Genomic DNA, 15,195 nt, shown 5'->3' with positions numbered 1-15,195 from the left:
TTGAGCCAACTTAATTAACATAATAGTTGGATTAGGTCAATTTATTGTACGATAGCAGTTTTAACTCAACTTCACTAGGTTCGTCAAACTCGATTGACTAAGGTTTATTTAATAAATTTGAAAGATGTTGGTCCAACTTAATTTATTTTAGTAATCATTAGTTTATGCCAGGTGAGCAAGTCAGGGACAGTGAAACTGTTCCACTGTCAATTAAATAACAACTGCTTAGCACTTAAATCAAGTATCACTTAAAAGTGAATGTCCATCCTCAGCCTTCACAAATGCCATTGGTCACCACATTGGTAACCTGCAAAATTCCAGCATAACAGACATTCTCTTTAAAGGGATAGTTTAACAAAAATGAAAATTCTCTCATCATTTACTTTTTCAGCAGAATGCAAAAACAAAGATTTTTAGAAGAATATCTCAGCTCAGTAGGTCCTTGCAATGGAAGTGAATGGTGGCCAGGCCTTTGAAGCTCCAAAATGCACAAAGTCAGCATAAACATAATCCATCAAACTCCAGTGGTTTAATCCATGTCTTCTGAAGTGATCCAGTTGGTTCTGGGTGAGAACAGACCAAAATGTAAGTCATGTTTCACTGTACATCTTGACAGCAGTCTCCTTGGCAATCATGATTTCAAGCTTGATTATACTTCCTATAGCCCCATCTAGTGCTCTGCACATGCATCAAGCACTAGGAAGTGTAATCGAGCTTGAAATCATGATTGTGCCTAGAGACTGTAATGGCAAGCTGTACAGTGAAAAAGGAGTTATATTTTGGTCTGTTTTTAACCAAAACCAACTGGATCGCTTCAGAAGACATTGATTAAACCACTTACTTTTATGCTGCCTTTATGTGCTTTTTGGAGCTTCAAAGGCCTGGCCACCATTCATTGCATTGTATGGACCTACAGAGCTGAAATATTCTTCTAAAAACTTCATTTGTGTTCTGCAACAGAAAGAAAGTCAGACACATCTGGGATGGCATGAGGGTGAGTAAATGATTTTGTGGTGAACTATCCCTTTAAATACCAATACAGAACATTAAGCATTAACAAATCTCCTATTGTCGTCTTGCTCATAAATGCACAAAATAACAAATAATTTCAACACTTGTTCTCCCTATCCAGTCCCATGCAAAACATGCTGGGAAATGGATTCCTCTGCCCAGTTTTATCAGTGCTATTAACACCACAAAAAGTATGCATGTTTTCCCAACTCAAATGAATTAAGAAAACTTCCAATTCAATTTAAATAGGCAGAACGCAATGAAATCAAGTTGAAACAAAATGGTCGACTGTAGAATTGAACAAGCAGCTAAATTATTATTATAATTTTGTTTTTCTGTTTTATGTTTTTTTTTTTTTTGAGTGTGTGGATGTTGGTGGAACACTGAATTACACAATGCAGTGTGCTTGAGATGATCTTTCATTTTCAGTGTGATAAACTGAAAGTATATAAACATCAGCTGTGATCTTTTTCTTGTCTCATTATTTGATAATTTTTTGATGGATTATAAATGCACATTAACAATTTTTGGTTCCAAGATGATAACTCAACATGCAACAACTATGTAGCATACTTATTTTGGAAAAGTTAATCGTAAAACAATGCCTACACTTGCTATTAAAAAAAGAAGGAAAAAAAAGTAGGCAGCATACTGTGAAGTATTCAGTAAGTAGTAAGCTAGTATTCAATTCTGAAAAATGCAAGTCTTAATGAAGAGTTTAAAGTTAATTAATAGATACTTGTACATGCTTGCACACTTCAAACTGCTTCAGTCAGATTATACAACAACCTTTAAATGATACATTTTGCAAATTCTTATAGTTTTCTAAACTTATATAATTCCTCTGCCAAACCTGAGCTTATGTAGTGTGAGTAGTTCTTTGGCTTAAGTTCTGTGTTAGACCATATTTTTTTATGATGTTAAATGCCTGTGCCTATTCAAAACTTAACTTCAGAATGTTTAAACCCCTTCGTCTCTGGGAGGAAAGAATGAAGGTGTATGTATTATCTAACCCCTCTCTATCTCTATCTCTCTCTGTCTCTGTCATTTCAGAATCCTCTTTTCCAAAATGCGAACCCAAGCTTGAATTACCCACTCACACAGGTAGGAGACTATTGTTATTGTTTGAATAGTTTGGTTGAGCTATATTCAAGTACAATTGTGTCTTACGTTAACCTTTAACTTTTACTGTTATTGAGCCATAATAGTTTTATGGTTGTTTATTTTCCGTGTTTCGTGTTGTCGCTCACTGGGTTAGTTTGAGTCATAACAATGTTTCATTCATTCAAGTTTGGGCTCTCTAACGTTTTTGCACATTGTTCAAAGCGTAAGTCTGCTTTTGTTTTTTTGTTTTTATTTAGCATTAGCATTGGTTAAGTCTGTGGGATTTTGAATGAATTAATCTCTCATCTGTGGAAGGTTGCCACACGCCATGTATGGTTTAATTTTTTCTTTAAATGTTTTGATATTGTGAAATCCAGTGCAAGAGTGTAGAATATGATATTTATTCTCTGTGCTTGCTTCTGTAAAAAGAAAAAAGAAAAAAAACATGGCCAGATTTTCAAAACGCAGGGCTGATCCCATTTGGCCTTTGACTGGTTTGGTCTATTGATTCATCTAAATGTGTTTATTTGCCTTCATTAAAACTTGCTGCATGGGTTCCTAGGATGAAATTTAAAAAAAAAAATTTCTCTCTTGTAAGCCCTATTATGCTTTTTTCAAAATATAGATTTCGATTTAGTAGAAGTGCCACTCTTGAGATATTGAATTGTATGATTGTGTAGATCTAGATTAGATTTAAATTACTTTTTAAAACTTGTCTTTATGTTTTAAGATTGCTTAAGATTAATCACTTTCCAGGAAACCAGACTTCTACGTCATTTAAAAAAAAATTATTATTTTTGTATCAGCAAGCCGTGAGGGCTGAGACTGTTTGTGAAGTAACTACACTTGACCCAGTTATGTCTAATAGTAGTCGAACATTTGCTCATCCCAAGATAATATAGAGTATTCCTCAGCCAGCTGCCACAGTCTGGTGTAGTTTTCTGCTTTTTTGTTTTCTTGTACCTTAAGTGAATTCAGGCTGTTTAATGCAAAAATCTAGTTAGTAAAGATACTACTGTGGTTGATGATTTGATTGTCACAATAATCATCTTCACAAAGCCCTTCAAACCTCAAGCATTATTCCTGTGTGCACAGTTGTTATCTGGTTATTTGGTACTTCACTTTTATTTGTTACGGTATTATTTCGATTAATTTATTTCTGTATTATTTCTATATAATTTATTTGCCTGAAAACACCCCCGAAACAAAAATGTTTAATCCCAAAAACTAAATGCAGTCAAATTTAGAGGTGGATAACAATATAGATTTTCCAGTGCATCATAATATTTATCTGAACGATCCTGATATCGATGCATAAATCCCAAGATCATTGCGAGTAAATCACTCACATAGTCTACCAAATTTTGTGATTAGCCACTGGCTGGTAAATGTTCAGATTTCACTCACCAGTGATTGAGTAGTGTAGTGGTGAAGAAGTTCAGCAGCGAGATCCTTTCACTTTGTCTTGAGAGGAAAAGTTTGCTTTGAATCGTTCTGTTTAATGTGTGTCCAAAGACGAGATCCACATAATCCATTTGTCATTGAATAATGTCTCTTTTAATCGTCTTTCTGTTCTCAACAATAAATAAAAAATAAAATAAAAAACATTTAATTCTAATCACACATAGCACAAATGAGGCAAAGAAGCCATTCGACTTTACTCTTGTTAATATGGGCTCATCCATTAAAATTCTCTCATCATTTACTCACCCTCATGCCATCCCAGATGTGTATGACTTACTTTCTTCTGCAGAACACATGATGATTTTTAGAAGAATATTTCAGCTCTGTAGGTCCATACAATGCAAGTGAATGGGTGCCAAAATGTTGACACTCCAAAAAGCACATAAAGGCATCATAAAAGTAATCCAGATGACTCCAAAATCTCCATTTGAGTTCAACAGATGAAAGAAAGTCATACACATCTGGGATGGCATGAGGGTGAGTAAATGATGAGAGATTTTTTATTTCTGGGTGAACTATCCCTTTAATGCTGAAGCTGTTAGATAGTAGTAGTAGTAGTAGAGTGATCATTGAGTAAGAGACAATGACAAAGACTTCAAAGAAACCGCTCGCTGTCTGACTTGCGCTGACTCAAAGTACGGCAAACCGGCTCATAATACATAAAAATTGTCTTTTGTCAGCACCTGCAGGCGAAAATTTTTAATGTCACAGGGAAAAATGAAAAGACACTCATACTGTAGCTCTTTTATATATTTGCGCTGCTCTTACACTTTAGTTTAGAATGGCACGAACACAAGCGGAGTGATACAAACAACGAAGCATCTGAGTGCTGATGGTGTGAGACATCATATATAGCACCACACGCAAAAGCCTCCTTTTGGAGGGTGTCCAAAATATTTGCATGTGTAGCTATTTGCGCAAGCAAATTAGTACCTGTCATCTTAATATATCAGCGCCTTAAAGGGATAGTTCACCCAAAAATGAAAATTCTCTCATCATTTACTCACCCTCATGCCATCTAAGATGTATGACTTTCTTTCCTCTGCAGAACACAAATTCATTTAGAATTCTTTTTAGAAGAAAATCTCAGCTCTGTACGTCCTCACAATGCAAGTGAATGGTGACCAAAATTTGACGCTATCAAGCTATATGAGATATAGTCAGCATAAAGGTAGACTCCAGTGGTTTAATCCATGTCTTCTGAAGCGATCCAATTGTTTTTGGGTGAGAATAGACCAAAAATGTAAGTCCTTTTTCAATGTACATCTTACCACTGCAGTCTCCTGGCACACTCTAGGAGGTGTATGTGCTCTAAATAGAATATAGTGATATAAGACGCAGGTTTTTGCGGTGAAATACTGCATGCAAAAGTAGCAGAGTTTTGTAAATTTGCTCTTGAGTTTTCAAGAAACTCTTGATTGAAGAATCAATGTTTTTTTAACTTGTAACATGAACGAGTCATGAACGATGAAACATTTTTAAACCTAGGTTGCTGATTGTACTAGGCAAGCAAGTTCTGCCCTGTTCCCAGCAGTGGATTGCTCTTTCTCTAATTGGATACTGAAGTGTATTAGACCCATGCCGAGATGTGCCGGAATCTGGTTTGTCCTCGAGTCCAGAGTGAGACACCAGCACAATGGATGTCTCCAGAGGAGTTCTTTGTGCTGACTGCCAAAGTCTTCGGCATGCCCGTCACCACCAAATAATCCCACCATAGCTACTGCCCCGGACCAGAACAAACTTGAAGGTTTCAAAGATTCTCTAGTACCCAGAAACTCATGGGTATAAAACACCTCTTTCAGACAGACAGACACACATCTACACATTCAAACACTCTGGTGGCTTTCGTTCAGAGCAGCTTTCAAGCAGGTGGTGTCTTATACAGTGTTGGGTGTAATGCATTACTAAGTAACTAATTACTGTAATTAAATTACTTTTTCATTGAAAAAAGTAAAGGGATTACTCTTAATTATTCAGTAATTTAATTAGTTCTGATATAATTGCATAAATAGACTCTAGAACAATTCTATTTAAAATCGAAATGTAATGTCAAATGTTAAAATGTATGCTTTCTAATTTAATGCAGCCCCCTTAAATTCTTTGGCCAGTTCATGAATAATTATATTATATTATTTATTTGAAAGAATTAAAAGAACAGTTTCATGTCTATCCTTGTATTTTTCATCTGGTCGAGGTTGATCAGGGTTTTAGAAAGTAATAAGTAATGCAATTACTTTTCAGAAAGAGTAATTAGTACAGTAATCTAATTACACTATAAAAGATGTAATTAGTGGTTAATTACCACAATTAGAGTAACTTACCCAACACTGGTCTTATACAAAGGTGTTTCAATGTTTTAAAAGACCTTTGTAGTTCACTTGGTCTGACAAAGAAAGGCTTGTTTTTTCATGGTTGAATTGGAGGCTAACACAAAATACTTGTGATGTCATTTGAGGTTAGAAAGGTCAAAATGTGCTGAGAAACATAAACTTTTTTTTTTTTTACATGCACCAGCCAAGTAACTGCCTTTGAGGTGAGCCACAGTGTTTACACTTTTTAGGGAAATCAACCTACAGATGGTTTACTTATAGTTCCCTATCTGTCACTCACTCAATGTTGTGTCGATGTAGTGACACTAGAGGTCGCGCTTGGGAGCCCCAAACACCTCTGATATTTGAGAAAAAGCCATTGAGAATTGGCGAGTGGAATTTGCATGCCACTCTCCCGGACATACGTGTATAAAAGGAGCCGGCTTGCAACCACTCATTCGGATTTGTTCTTCGGAGCCGAGCATTGTTGAAGAAATCCACTGCCGTTCCATTCACCTCTGACGAGAGCGAAGCGAGAGTGTTAAGGTGGCTGTTTGATATACGGCGCATTACAGCGGGTTCTCCCCCTCTCGCACAGATAATTGCAGAGAATGCCCCTGGGCGCTTCAGCAGCCACACTTGAGCATATTAAGAGAGTATATTTTCTCTAAAAGAGTAGCACTGACGGAGAGCGTCTTTTTAAAGATGTCTTTCCGTTTATGTGCAGTTTCTGGATGCGGTCGTTATCTCTCCACCTCTGACGGCCACAATCGCTGTCTCTCATGCATGAGCCATAGGCACGCTGAGGCAGCATTTGTGGTTGGTTCATATTCTCATTGCGAGAGCATGACCATGGCAACGTTGCGGTCGTGGCTTTCTTTCTTCAGAGGGAAAGCCACTCCAGCTGCTCCCCGCCTCGGTCCTTCTGCCTACGGGCACAAGGCCACGACAGTTAGCGCTGGGGGCGATTTGGGGACCCCAATGGGAGTGGTTCCACTAGGTGAACCCCCACGGACCTCCCATTTCCCAGTACGCTCGTTTGCCCCGGTCGAGTTCATGGATGAGTCAGGCGGCTCACCCCAGGGTGAGTTTAATGTCTCATTCGGGGCTCGGGAGGAGGATGAGCTCTCGATCGCAGCATCGGAGAGAAGGCTGTTACAGTCGGACGTGGAGGACTTGGCTGGGCTCCCACCTTTGGGTGTGGTCGCCCAGTCTGAGGCCGACACGGAGCTGGCGGTCATGCTTTCCCGGGCTGCCGTGAGCGTCGAGCTCGAGTGGAACCCTCCACCCTGCCCTGAGCCCTCGCGGCTGGATGACTGGTTCCTGGGCTCAGAGCACCGTTCACAGCTGCGCTCTGCCCCAGTTCCGTTATTCCTGGAGGTGCATGAGGAACTCATGAAGTCATGGCGGGCACCTTTTACTGAGCGGACCCGGCTTCCGAGTTCCTCCGCTCTCACTACCCTCGATGGTGGGGCGGCCAGGGGGTACGTGGAGGTTCCTCAGGTGGAGCAGGCGATTGCGGTGCGGTGCCACCTGGCGGAACCGTCCTAGGCTCCCATCCAAGGCCTGTAAGTCCACATTGTCCCTGACGGCCAAGGCTTACAGTGCAACTGGACAGGCCGCCTCCGCCTTTCATTCCATGGCCCTCCTGCAAGTCCACCAGGCCAAGACACTGAAAGAGCTGCACGAGGGTAGTCCTAACCCAGGAGTGATGCAGGAGCTGCGCTCGATGACCGACCTCGCCCTACAGGCGACGAAGGTCATGGCGCGGTTCTCGGGCAGGAGCACCACCTGTGGCTTAACCTTGTGGAGATGAGGGATGCCGACAAGGTTCGCTTTCTCGATGCCCCCATCTCCCAGGGTGGCCTGTTTGGGGACACTGTCGAGGACTTTGCCCAGCAGATTTTGACAGTCAAGAAGCAGAAGTAGGCCATCCAGCATATCTTGCCTCGGTGTGATTCTTCCTACAGGCCACCGAGATCCTGCACCCCGTCTGCGCGTCGCCGAGGGCATCCTCCTGCTGCAGCAACACCGGCACCGCCTCAGCCCCAGCCAACCACTCGGCCCCGGTGTAGAGCCCCCCGTCCAACGGTCTGGTGCCAAAAACCCCAGGAAGGCTTCAAAGCATCCCTGAGATGGGCGACTCAGGGGTGAGGAGACCTGCTGTAAGTCTGGTGGTGGTGCACAGACCACTCCATACCCCGGTGGAGGGCCGGAAGGAGAATCTTCTGTTCTCTTTTGTTTTGATTTTGCCGCATGCCCAAGGGGCACCGGCACTTTCATGTTCAAAAAAAGAGCGGTTTCCTCATTGTCTGGGTCACACACTCGTTGTCACGACAGTGGTACATCGAACACTCGCAGCAAGGGCGCGCCGGGCACGGGTTCTCCGCCTCCCAGCTACGGCACACACACACCCACGTTCAGGCAGTTGTGGCGTGCTACGAGGATGCTCAGCCTCCTCCCTCGTCACAGACTGGTCCTATGGTGGGTATGCGGAGCAAGGTAAGTGCTCTAACGCCACGAGTTTGGGATGCGAGGCCTCTCAACGTGGCAGCTTCTGCTCCGCCCTGCCGCAAGGCCCCATCCACAGGTACATCAAATGCGATTGTCTCCTCGGTGCCCCTTGCTCAGAGTCTGGAGGCATGGTTAGCGCTCTCCAACCCCTCGTGCCGGTTGGCCAGGACGATCTGACTCGGCTACGCAATTCAGTTCGCCAGGCGCCTGCCCAGATTCAGTGGTTCAACTAGGTAGGAGGCGAGGATGCCGCTGTTCTGCATGCGGAAATTGCAGTCCTTCTACAGAAGGACGTGATAGAGCCTGTCCCTCCAGCCAAGATTAAGAAGGGGTTCTACAGCCTCTACTTCATCATACCAAAGAAAGGCGGTGGGTTGCCAATCTTGGACCTGCGAGCTTTGAATCGGGCCCTGCACAGGCTCCCGTTCAAAATGTAGACGCAGAAGCATATTCTGCCATGTGTCCGGCATCAAGACTGGTTCGTGGTGGTAGACCTGAAGGACGCGTAATTTCATGTCTTGATTTTGCCTCGACACAGACCGTTCCTTCGGTTTGCCTTCGAGGGCCGGGCATATCAGTACAAGGACCTCCCCTTCGGTCCCTGTCGCCTCATGTCTTTATGAAAGTCGCAGAGGCCGCCCTTGCCCCGCTAAGGGAAGTGGGCATCCGCATCCTCAATTATCTCGATGACTGGCTGATTCTAGCTCACTTCACTTCACTTCACTTTTATTGTCACACAACCATTTACACAAATGCAAAAGTGGGTGAAATTCTTGGGTGCAGTTCCGAGCAACATAGCAGTCATGACAGTGATGAGACATAGATGAGACATATACCAATTTACAATAAACAGGTTTACACAACACAATATACAAATAATAATATACAATATACAGTATACAATACACACAATATAGAATATTGTACAGTATACAATACATATAATATATAATACACATACACACAATATAGAATTCACATTATACAATAAAAATAATATATATAGTATATATAAAATATACAGTAGGTTGTATTGTACTGTATTGACATTCAGGCTGTCGGTTGATAGTCAGTTGCCAGTGTGTTGTTAAGAGAGAATATAATTTTAGACAGGGGCCTGGGTAGCTCAGTGTTAAAGACGCTGGCTTCCACCCCTGGAGTTCGCTAGTTCAAATCCCAGGGTGTGCTACGTTGGGTAAGCTCCTCGTGTTCACTATAATGTGGTTCGTTCTCGGTGGGGCGCATGGTGAGTTGGGCGTGGATGCCACGGTGGATGGCGTGAAGCCTCCACACGCTATGTCTCCGTGGCAACGTGCTCAACAAGCCACTTGATAAGATGTGTGGGTTGGTGGTCTCAGACGCGGAGGCAGCTGGGATTCGTCCTCTGCCACCCAGACTGAGGCGAATCACTACGCAACCACGAGGACTTAAAAAAAGCACATAGGGAATTGGGCATTCCAAATTGGGTGATTTAAAAAAAAAGAAAGAGAGAATATAATTTAAGACCGTCTAGTGTGAGATAATAAGATTAATAAAGTGCAGTGCTGATGTATATTGATCGTGAGAGATCAAGAGTTCAGAAGTCTGATTGCTTGGGGGAAGAAGCTGTCATGAAGTCGGCTGGTGCGGGTCCTGATGCTGCGATACCGCCTGCCTGATGGTAGCAGTGAGAGCAGCCCATGGCTTGGGTGGCTGGATTCTCTGATAATCCTCCAAGCTTTTTTCACACACCGCCTGGTATATATGTCCTGGAGGAAGGGAAGCTCACCTCTGATGATGTGTCTGGCAGTTCGCACCACCCTTTGCAGGGCTTTGTGGTTCTGGGCGGTGCTATTGCTGTACCAGGCAGTGATGCAGCCAGTCAGGATGCTCTCTACAGTGCTGGTGTAGAACCATGTGAGGATGTGGCAGTTCATTCCAAACTTCCTCAGCCGTCTCAGGAAGAAGAGGCACTGATGAGCCTTCTTCAAAACGGCCTCTGTGGACGGATCATGTGAGTTCCACAGTGATGTGGACACCGAAAAACTTGAATCTGCTGACTCTCTCCACTGGTGCTCCATTGATGGTGATGGGGCTGTGTTCTCTGTCTTTTCTCCTGAAGTCCACCACAAGCTCCTTTGTCTTGCTGACGTTGAGGGAGAGGTTGTGCTCCTGACACCAGCGTGTCAGAGTGTGCACCTCCTCTCTGTAGGCTGTTTCATCATTGTCAGTGATCAGACCTATCACTGTTGTATCATCAGCAAACTTAATGATGGCATTAGAGCCATGTGTTGCCACACAGTCATGTGTGTACAGGGAATACAGGAGTGGGCTGAGAACACAGCCCTGCAGTGCTCCAGTGTTGAGGGTCAGTGATGAGGAGATGTTGCTGCACATTCTAACCACCTGGCATCTGCTTGACAGGAAGTCCAGGATCCAACTGCACAGCAAGCTGTTTAAGCCCAGAGCCCGGAGTTTCACATAAAGCTTGGAGGGCACTATGGTGTTGAATGCTGAGCTGTAGTCCACAAACAGCATTCTCACATAAGTGTTCCTTTTTTCCAGGTGGGAGAGAGCAGTGTGTATTGTAGATGCAATGGCATCATCAGTGGAGCGGTTGTTGCACTAAGCAAACTGCAATGGGTCCAGTGATGGAGGCAGCACAGAGCAGATGTAATCTCTGATTAGTCTCTCAAAACATTTGCTGATGATGGGGGTCAGAGCAACAGGACGCCAGTCAATTAAGCAAGTGATTTTGGATTGCTTTGGTACAGGCACAATGATGGACGTTTTAAAGCATGTGGGGACTACAGACAAGGTGAGGGAAAGGTTGAAAATGTCCATAAAAACACCAGCCAGTTGGTTCGCGCACGCTTTGATGACATGGCCCGGAATGCCATCTGGACCCGCGGCTTTACGGATATTCACCCATTGGAAGGATCGGGTTACATCCGCTACAGAGACAGAGAGTGAACTAACCTCTGTAGCTTTGGCCGTGAGAGCTCTCTCCACGAGGGTGGTGTTATTTCCCTCGAAACGAGCATAAAAATTATTTAGCTCATCCGGGAGAGAGGCAGCATTCATGGCGGAGTTTTTATTCCCTTTAAAGTCTGTGATGATATGAATTCCCTGCCACATGCTTCTAGAGTTGGTCGTGTTAAACTGTCCTTCAGTCTTGTCCCTGTACTGGCATTTGACTGCTCTCATAGTTTTACAGAGTGCATAACTGGCTTGTTTATGCTCCTCCGCATTCCCGGAATTAAAAGCGGAGGTCCGCGCATCAAGTGCAGTGCGAACATCGCTATTTGTCCATGGCTTCTGGTTGGGGTAGATCCGTATTGTTTTGGTCGGAACAACATCCTCTACGCACTTTCTGATGAAACACGTTACGCTATCAGCGTACACCTCAATGTCGTCATCAGAGGCGGACCGGAACATCTCCCAGTCCACGTGATCAAAACAGTCTTGTAGCGTAGAATCTGATTGGTCCGACCAGCACTGGATCGTTCTGAGGGTGGGTGCTTCCTGTTTCAGTTTCTGCCTGTAAGCGGGCAGAAGCAGAATGGAAGAGTGGTCTGATTTGCCAAATGGTGGGCGGGGGAGGGATTTCTAGCCATCCCGGAAGGGAGAGTAGCAATGGTCCAAAACCCGGTCCCCTCGTGTGTTGAAATTGATGTGTTGGTGGTATTTTGGTGCAGTTGATTTAATATTGTCTTTGTTAAAGTCCCTGGTCACAGTGAACATGGCCTCAGGGTGCGCGGTTTCCTGCTAGCTTATAATCTCATACAGTTCCTTGAGTGCCCGGTGTCGGTTTGTGGTGGGGTGTACACAGCAGTGATAATGACCACTGTGAATTCCCTTGGTAGAAAGAATGGTCGACACAGAAGCATGAGAAATTCCAGATCAGGAGAAAGACTTGATAGAATGTACGTTCCTCTGATCACCCCAGGATTTGTTGGCCATAAAACATACACCACCACCTCTGCTTTTACCTGAGAGGTCTTTCGCTCTGTCCGCTCAGTGATCTTTTGTGTGCGCACAGGGACCTGGTGCTCTGACACCTCAGCCGATTTGGGCTTCAGGTCAACTGGGAGAAGAGCAAGCTCTCCCCGGTGCAGAGCATCTCTTTTCTCGGGATGGAGTTGGACTCGGTCACTATGACAGCACGCCACATGAGCCAGCGTGCTCAGTCGGTGCTGATTTGCCTGAAGTCATTCAGGGGAGGAACAGCGGTCCCACTGAAACAATTTCAGAGGCTCCTGGGGCATATGGCATCCTCGGTGGTGGTTACGGCACTTGGGTTGATGCATATGAGACCGCTTCAGCACTAGCTTTAGACTCGAGTCCCGAGATGGGCATGGCGCCACGGAATGCATCGCGTGGCTATCACACCGATCTGTCGCCGGATGGACAACACGGCGACGGTAGCGTATATAAATTGCCAAGGCGGTTTATGCTCACGTCGCACTCGCCTATCATCTCCTCCTTTGGAGTCAGCAGCGACTGAAGTCGTTGCGGGCCACTCACATCCCAGGCGAACTCAATCGCACAGTGGATGTGCTGTTATGGCAAGTGACGCTCAGGGGAGAGTGGAGACTCCGCCTCCAGGTGGTTCAGCTGATTTGGAGTCGATTCAGCAAAGTGCAGGTAGACCTGTTTGCTTCCCAGGAATCCTCCCATACCACTGTGGTACTCCCTGGCCGAGGCCCCCCTCGGCACGGTTGCGCTGGCACACAGATGGCCCCCTGGCCAAAAGTATACGTTTCCCCCAGTGAGCCTGCTTGCATAGACTTTGTGCAAAGTCAGGGAGGACGAAGAACAGGTCATGTTGGTAGCACCATACTGGCCCACCCAGACTTGGTTCTCGGAGCTCACGCTCCTTGCGACAGACCCTCCCTGGCGAATTCCCCTCAGGAAGGACCTCCTTTCTCAGGGACGGGGCACAATTTGGCACCCGCGCCCAGACTTCTGGGCGGAAGACCTAAGTGGGCTACCACTGGCGGTGGTAGACACTATCACTCAGGCCAGGGCTCCCTCTACGAGGCAGCTGTATGCCTTGAAGTGGCGTCTGTTCGCGAATTGGTGTTCTTCCCAAGGTGAAGACCCACAGAGATGTTCAGTCGGGTCAGTGCTTTCCTTCCTGCAGGAGAGGTTGGAGGGGCAGCTGTCCCCCTCCACCTTGAAGGTGTATGTGGCCGCTATAGCGGCACACCATGGTGCGGCGGACGGTAAGTCCTTGGGGAAGCACAACTTGATTGTCAGGTTCCTTAGAGGCCCCAGGAGGTTGAATCCTCCTAGGCCATGTCTCGTTCCCTCGTGGGATCTCTCTGTGGTCCTGCTGGGCCTACAGAGAGACCCGTTTGAGCCCCTGGAGTCAGTCAAGCTAAAGGCCCTCTCATTGAAGACGGCCCTCCTGACTGCACTCACTTCCATCAAGAGGGTTGGGGACCTGCAGGTGTTCTCTGTCTGCGATACGTGCCTAGAGTTTGGTCCGGCATACTCTCATGTGATCCTGAGACCCTGGCCGGGCTATGTTCCCATTCCTACTACCCCTTTAGGGATCAGGTGGTGAACCTGCAAGCACTGCCCCTGGAGGAGACAGACCCAGCCTTGTCATTGCTGTGTACTGCCTTGGCAATTTATATACTTTGCGTGTTTACTTGGACCGCACGGAGTGCTTTAGACGCTCTGAGCAGCTCTTTGTCTGTTTTTGGGGACAGCAGAAGGTGAAAGCTGTCTCCAAACAGAGGATTTTCCTGATGGTAAACCCGTGTCTTCCCTTGGGCAGAGCCCTGTTCTGCCACCAGTTGCTGCACTCATAGAGTTCCTCCCTTCTTGGTAGGACCTACTGCGAGTGCTTCTTTCCATATGTGGTACTTCCCGGTTGGTAAGTCCATGTGACGTATTCTCCACATGTTAACCTCTCCTTTGGGCAGGTCTCCGCGGTGTCTTTTCCCCGTGGGGAAAAAGAACACCTTCCCCGACGCGAATACATCTGGCCCCAGCTAAGTGAATTTTAATATTTTGGGAGAAAAAGAAGAGAAAAGGCAGAAGCAGCTGGTGTGGCCTGTTCCCATTGTAAGTACGTCTTGTCCCCCCCTTGGGGTACGAGGGACTTGCCACTTATGTGGGGCATTGGGAAGGTTACGATGGGGCCAGGTGCACTTGTTACTAGGCACGCGGAACATGACGTAAAAAGAACAAGTACTGACCAGCACACTGAACCCTTCAAAAGCATTTATAAATAGCTGACCTAGTCCGAGTAGACCGTTTCCCATGTTGCCTCTGAAATTGGGCCTGCAAGTTACCATTGGTAGCATCGTTCACCCAAAAATAAATTCATCGTTAACCAACCTTCATGGGTTTCTGCATGCATCAAAAGTGGATGGTGATTTATACTGCCTAGCTCCAAAGGCATGATCGCAAATGAGATTTCAAAGCAACAGCAGATGGGAAGATTATTGATGAATGACAACATGGGACTAATTTTAAAATACTTTTGTGGTTTGAGCTTGACAGTATGTATCACCATCCAGTTTCCTTATATGGAATACAGAAGCTCAGACATTCCACCAAACAGCTTCTTTTTAGGGATGAGTAAATTATGATGAGAATTTTCATTTTCATTGTGCCATCTGATTTAATGCTGCATTTTTACTCATTTGTCTTTTTACAGGATGTAACATTGACAACTTTCATGCAGCTGATGCAAAAAGGGTTTAGCCTGTATTGCAAAACTGCTTGTTTTCTTCTTGAAGTAATATCTTAGCCACTAGCGTCACCAAACAGGGGTTGTTTCCCAAACACTTCCCCA

General features: G+C 45.1%; 1 protein-coding gene across 5 annotated transcripts in view; it reads left to right on the top strand.

The window, feature by feature from the left end:
• LOC127452713 (triple functional domain protein-like) overlaps positions 1-15,195 on the top strand; it is a 226,143-nt gene that overhangs the window by 23,170 nt on the left and 187,778 nt on the right. For all 5 annotated transcript variants that reach the window (XM_051718338.1, XM_051718337.1, XM_051718336.1 and 2 more), the window contains exon 2: positions 2,065-2,115. In XM_051718338.1, the coding sequence (XP_051574298.1) occupies positions 2,065-2,115 (51 nt within the window). The remainder of the gene's footprint in view (positions 1-2,064; positions 2,116-15,195) is intronic.

Source organism: Myxocyprinus asiaticus, chromosome 15, assembly GCF_019703515.2.
Source record: "Myxocyprinus asiaticus isolate MX2 ecotype Aquarium Trade chromosome 15, UBuf_Myxa_2, whole genome shotgun sequence".
Classification (NCBI taxonomy): Eukaryota; Metazoa; Chordata; class Actinopteri; order Cypriniformes; family Catostomidae; genus Myxocyprinus; species Myxocyprinus asiaticus.
Note: the sequence above shows the minus strand (reverse complement) of the source record. Positions and strands in the feature narration are given on the sequence as shown.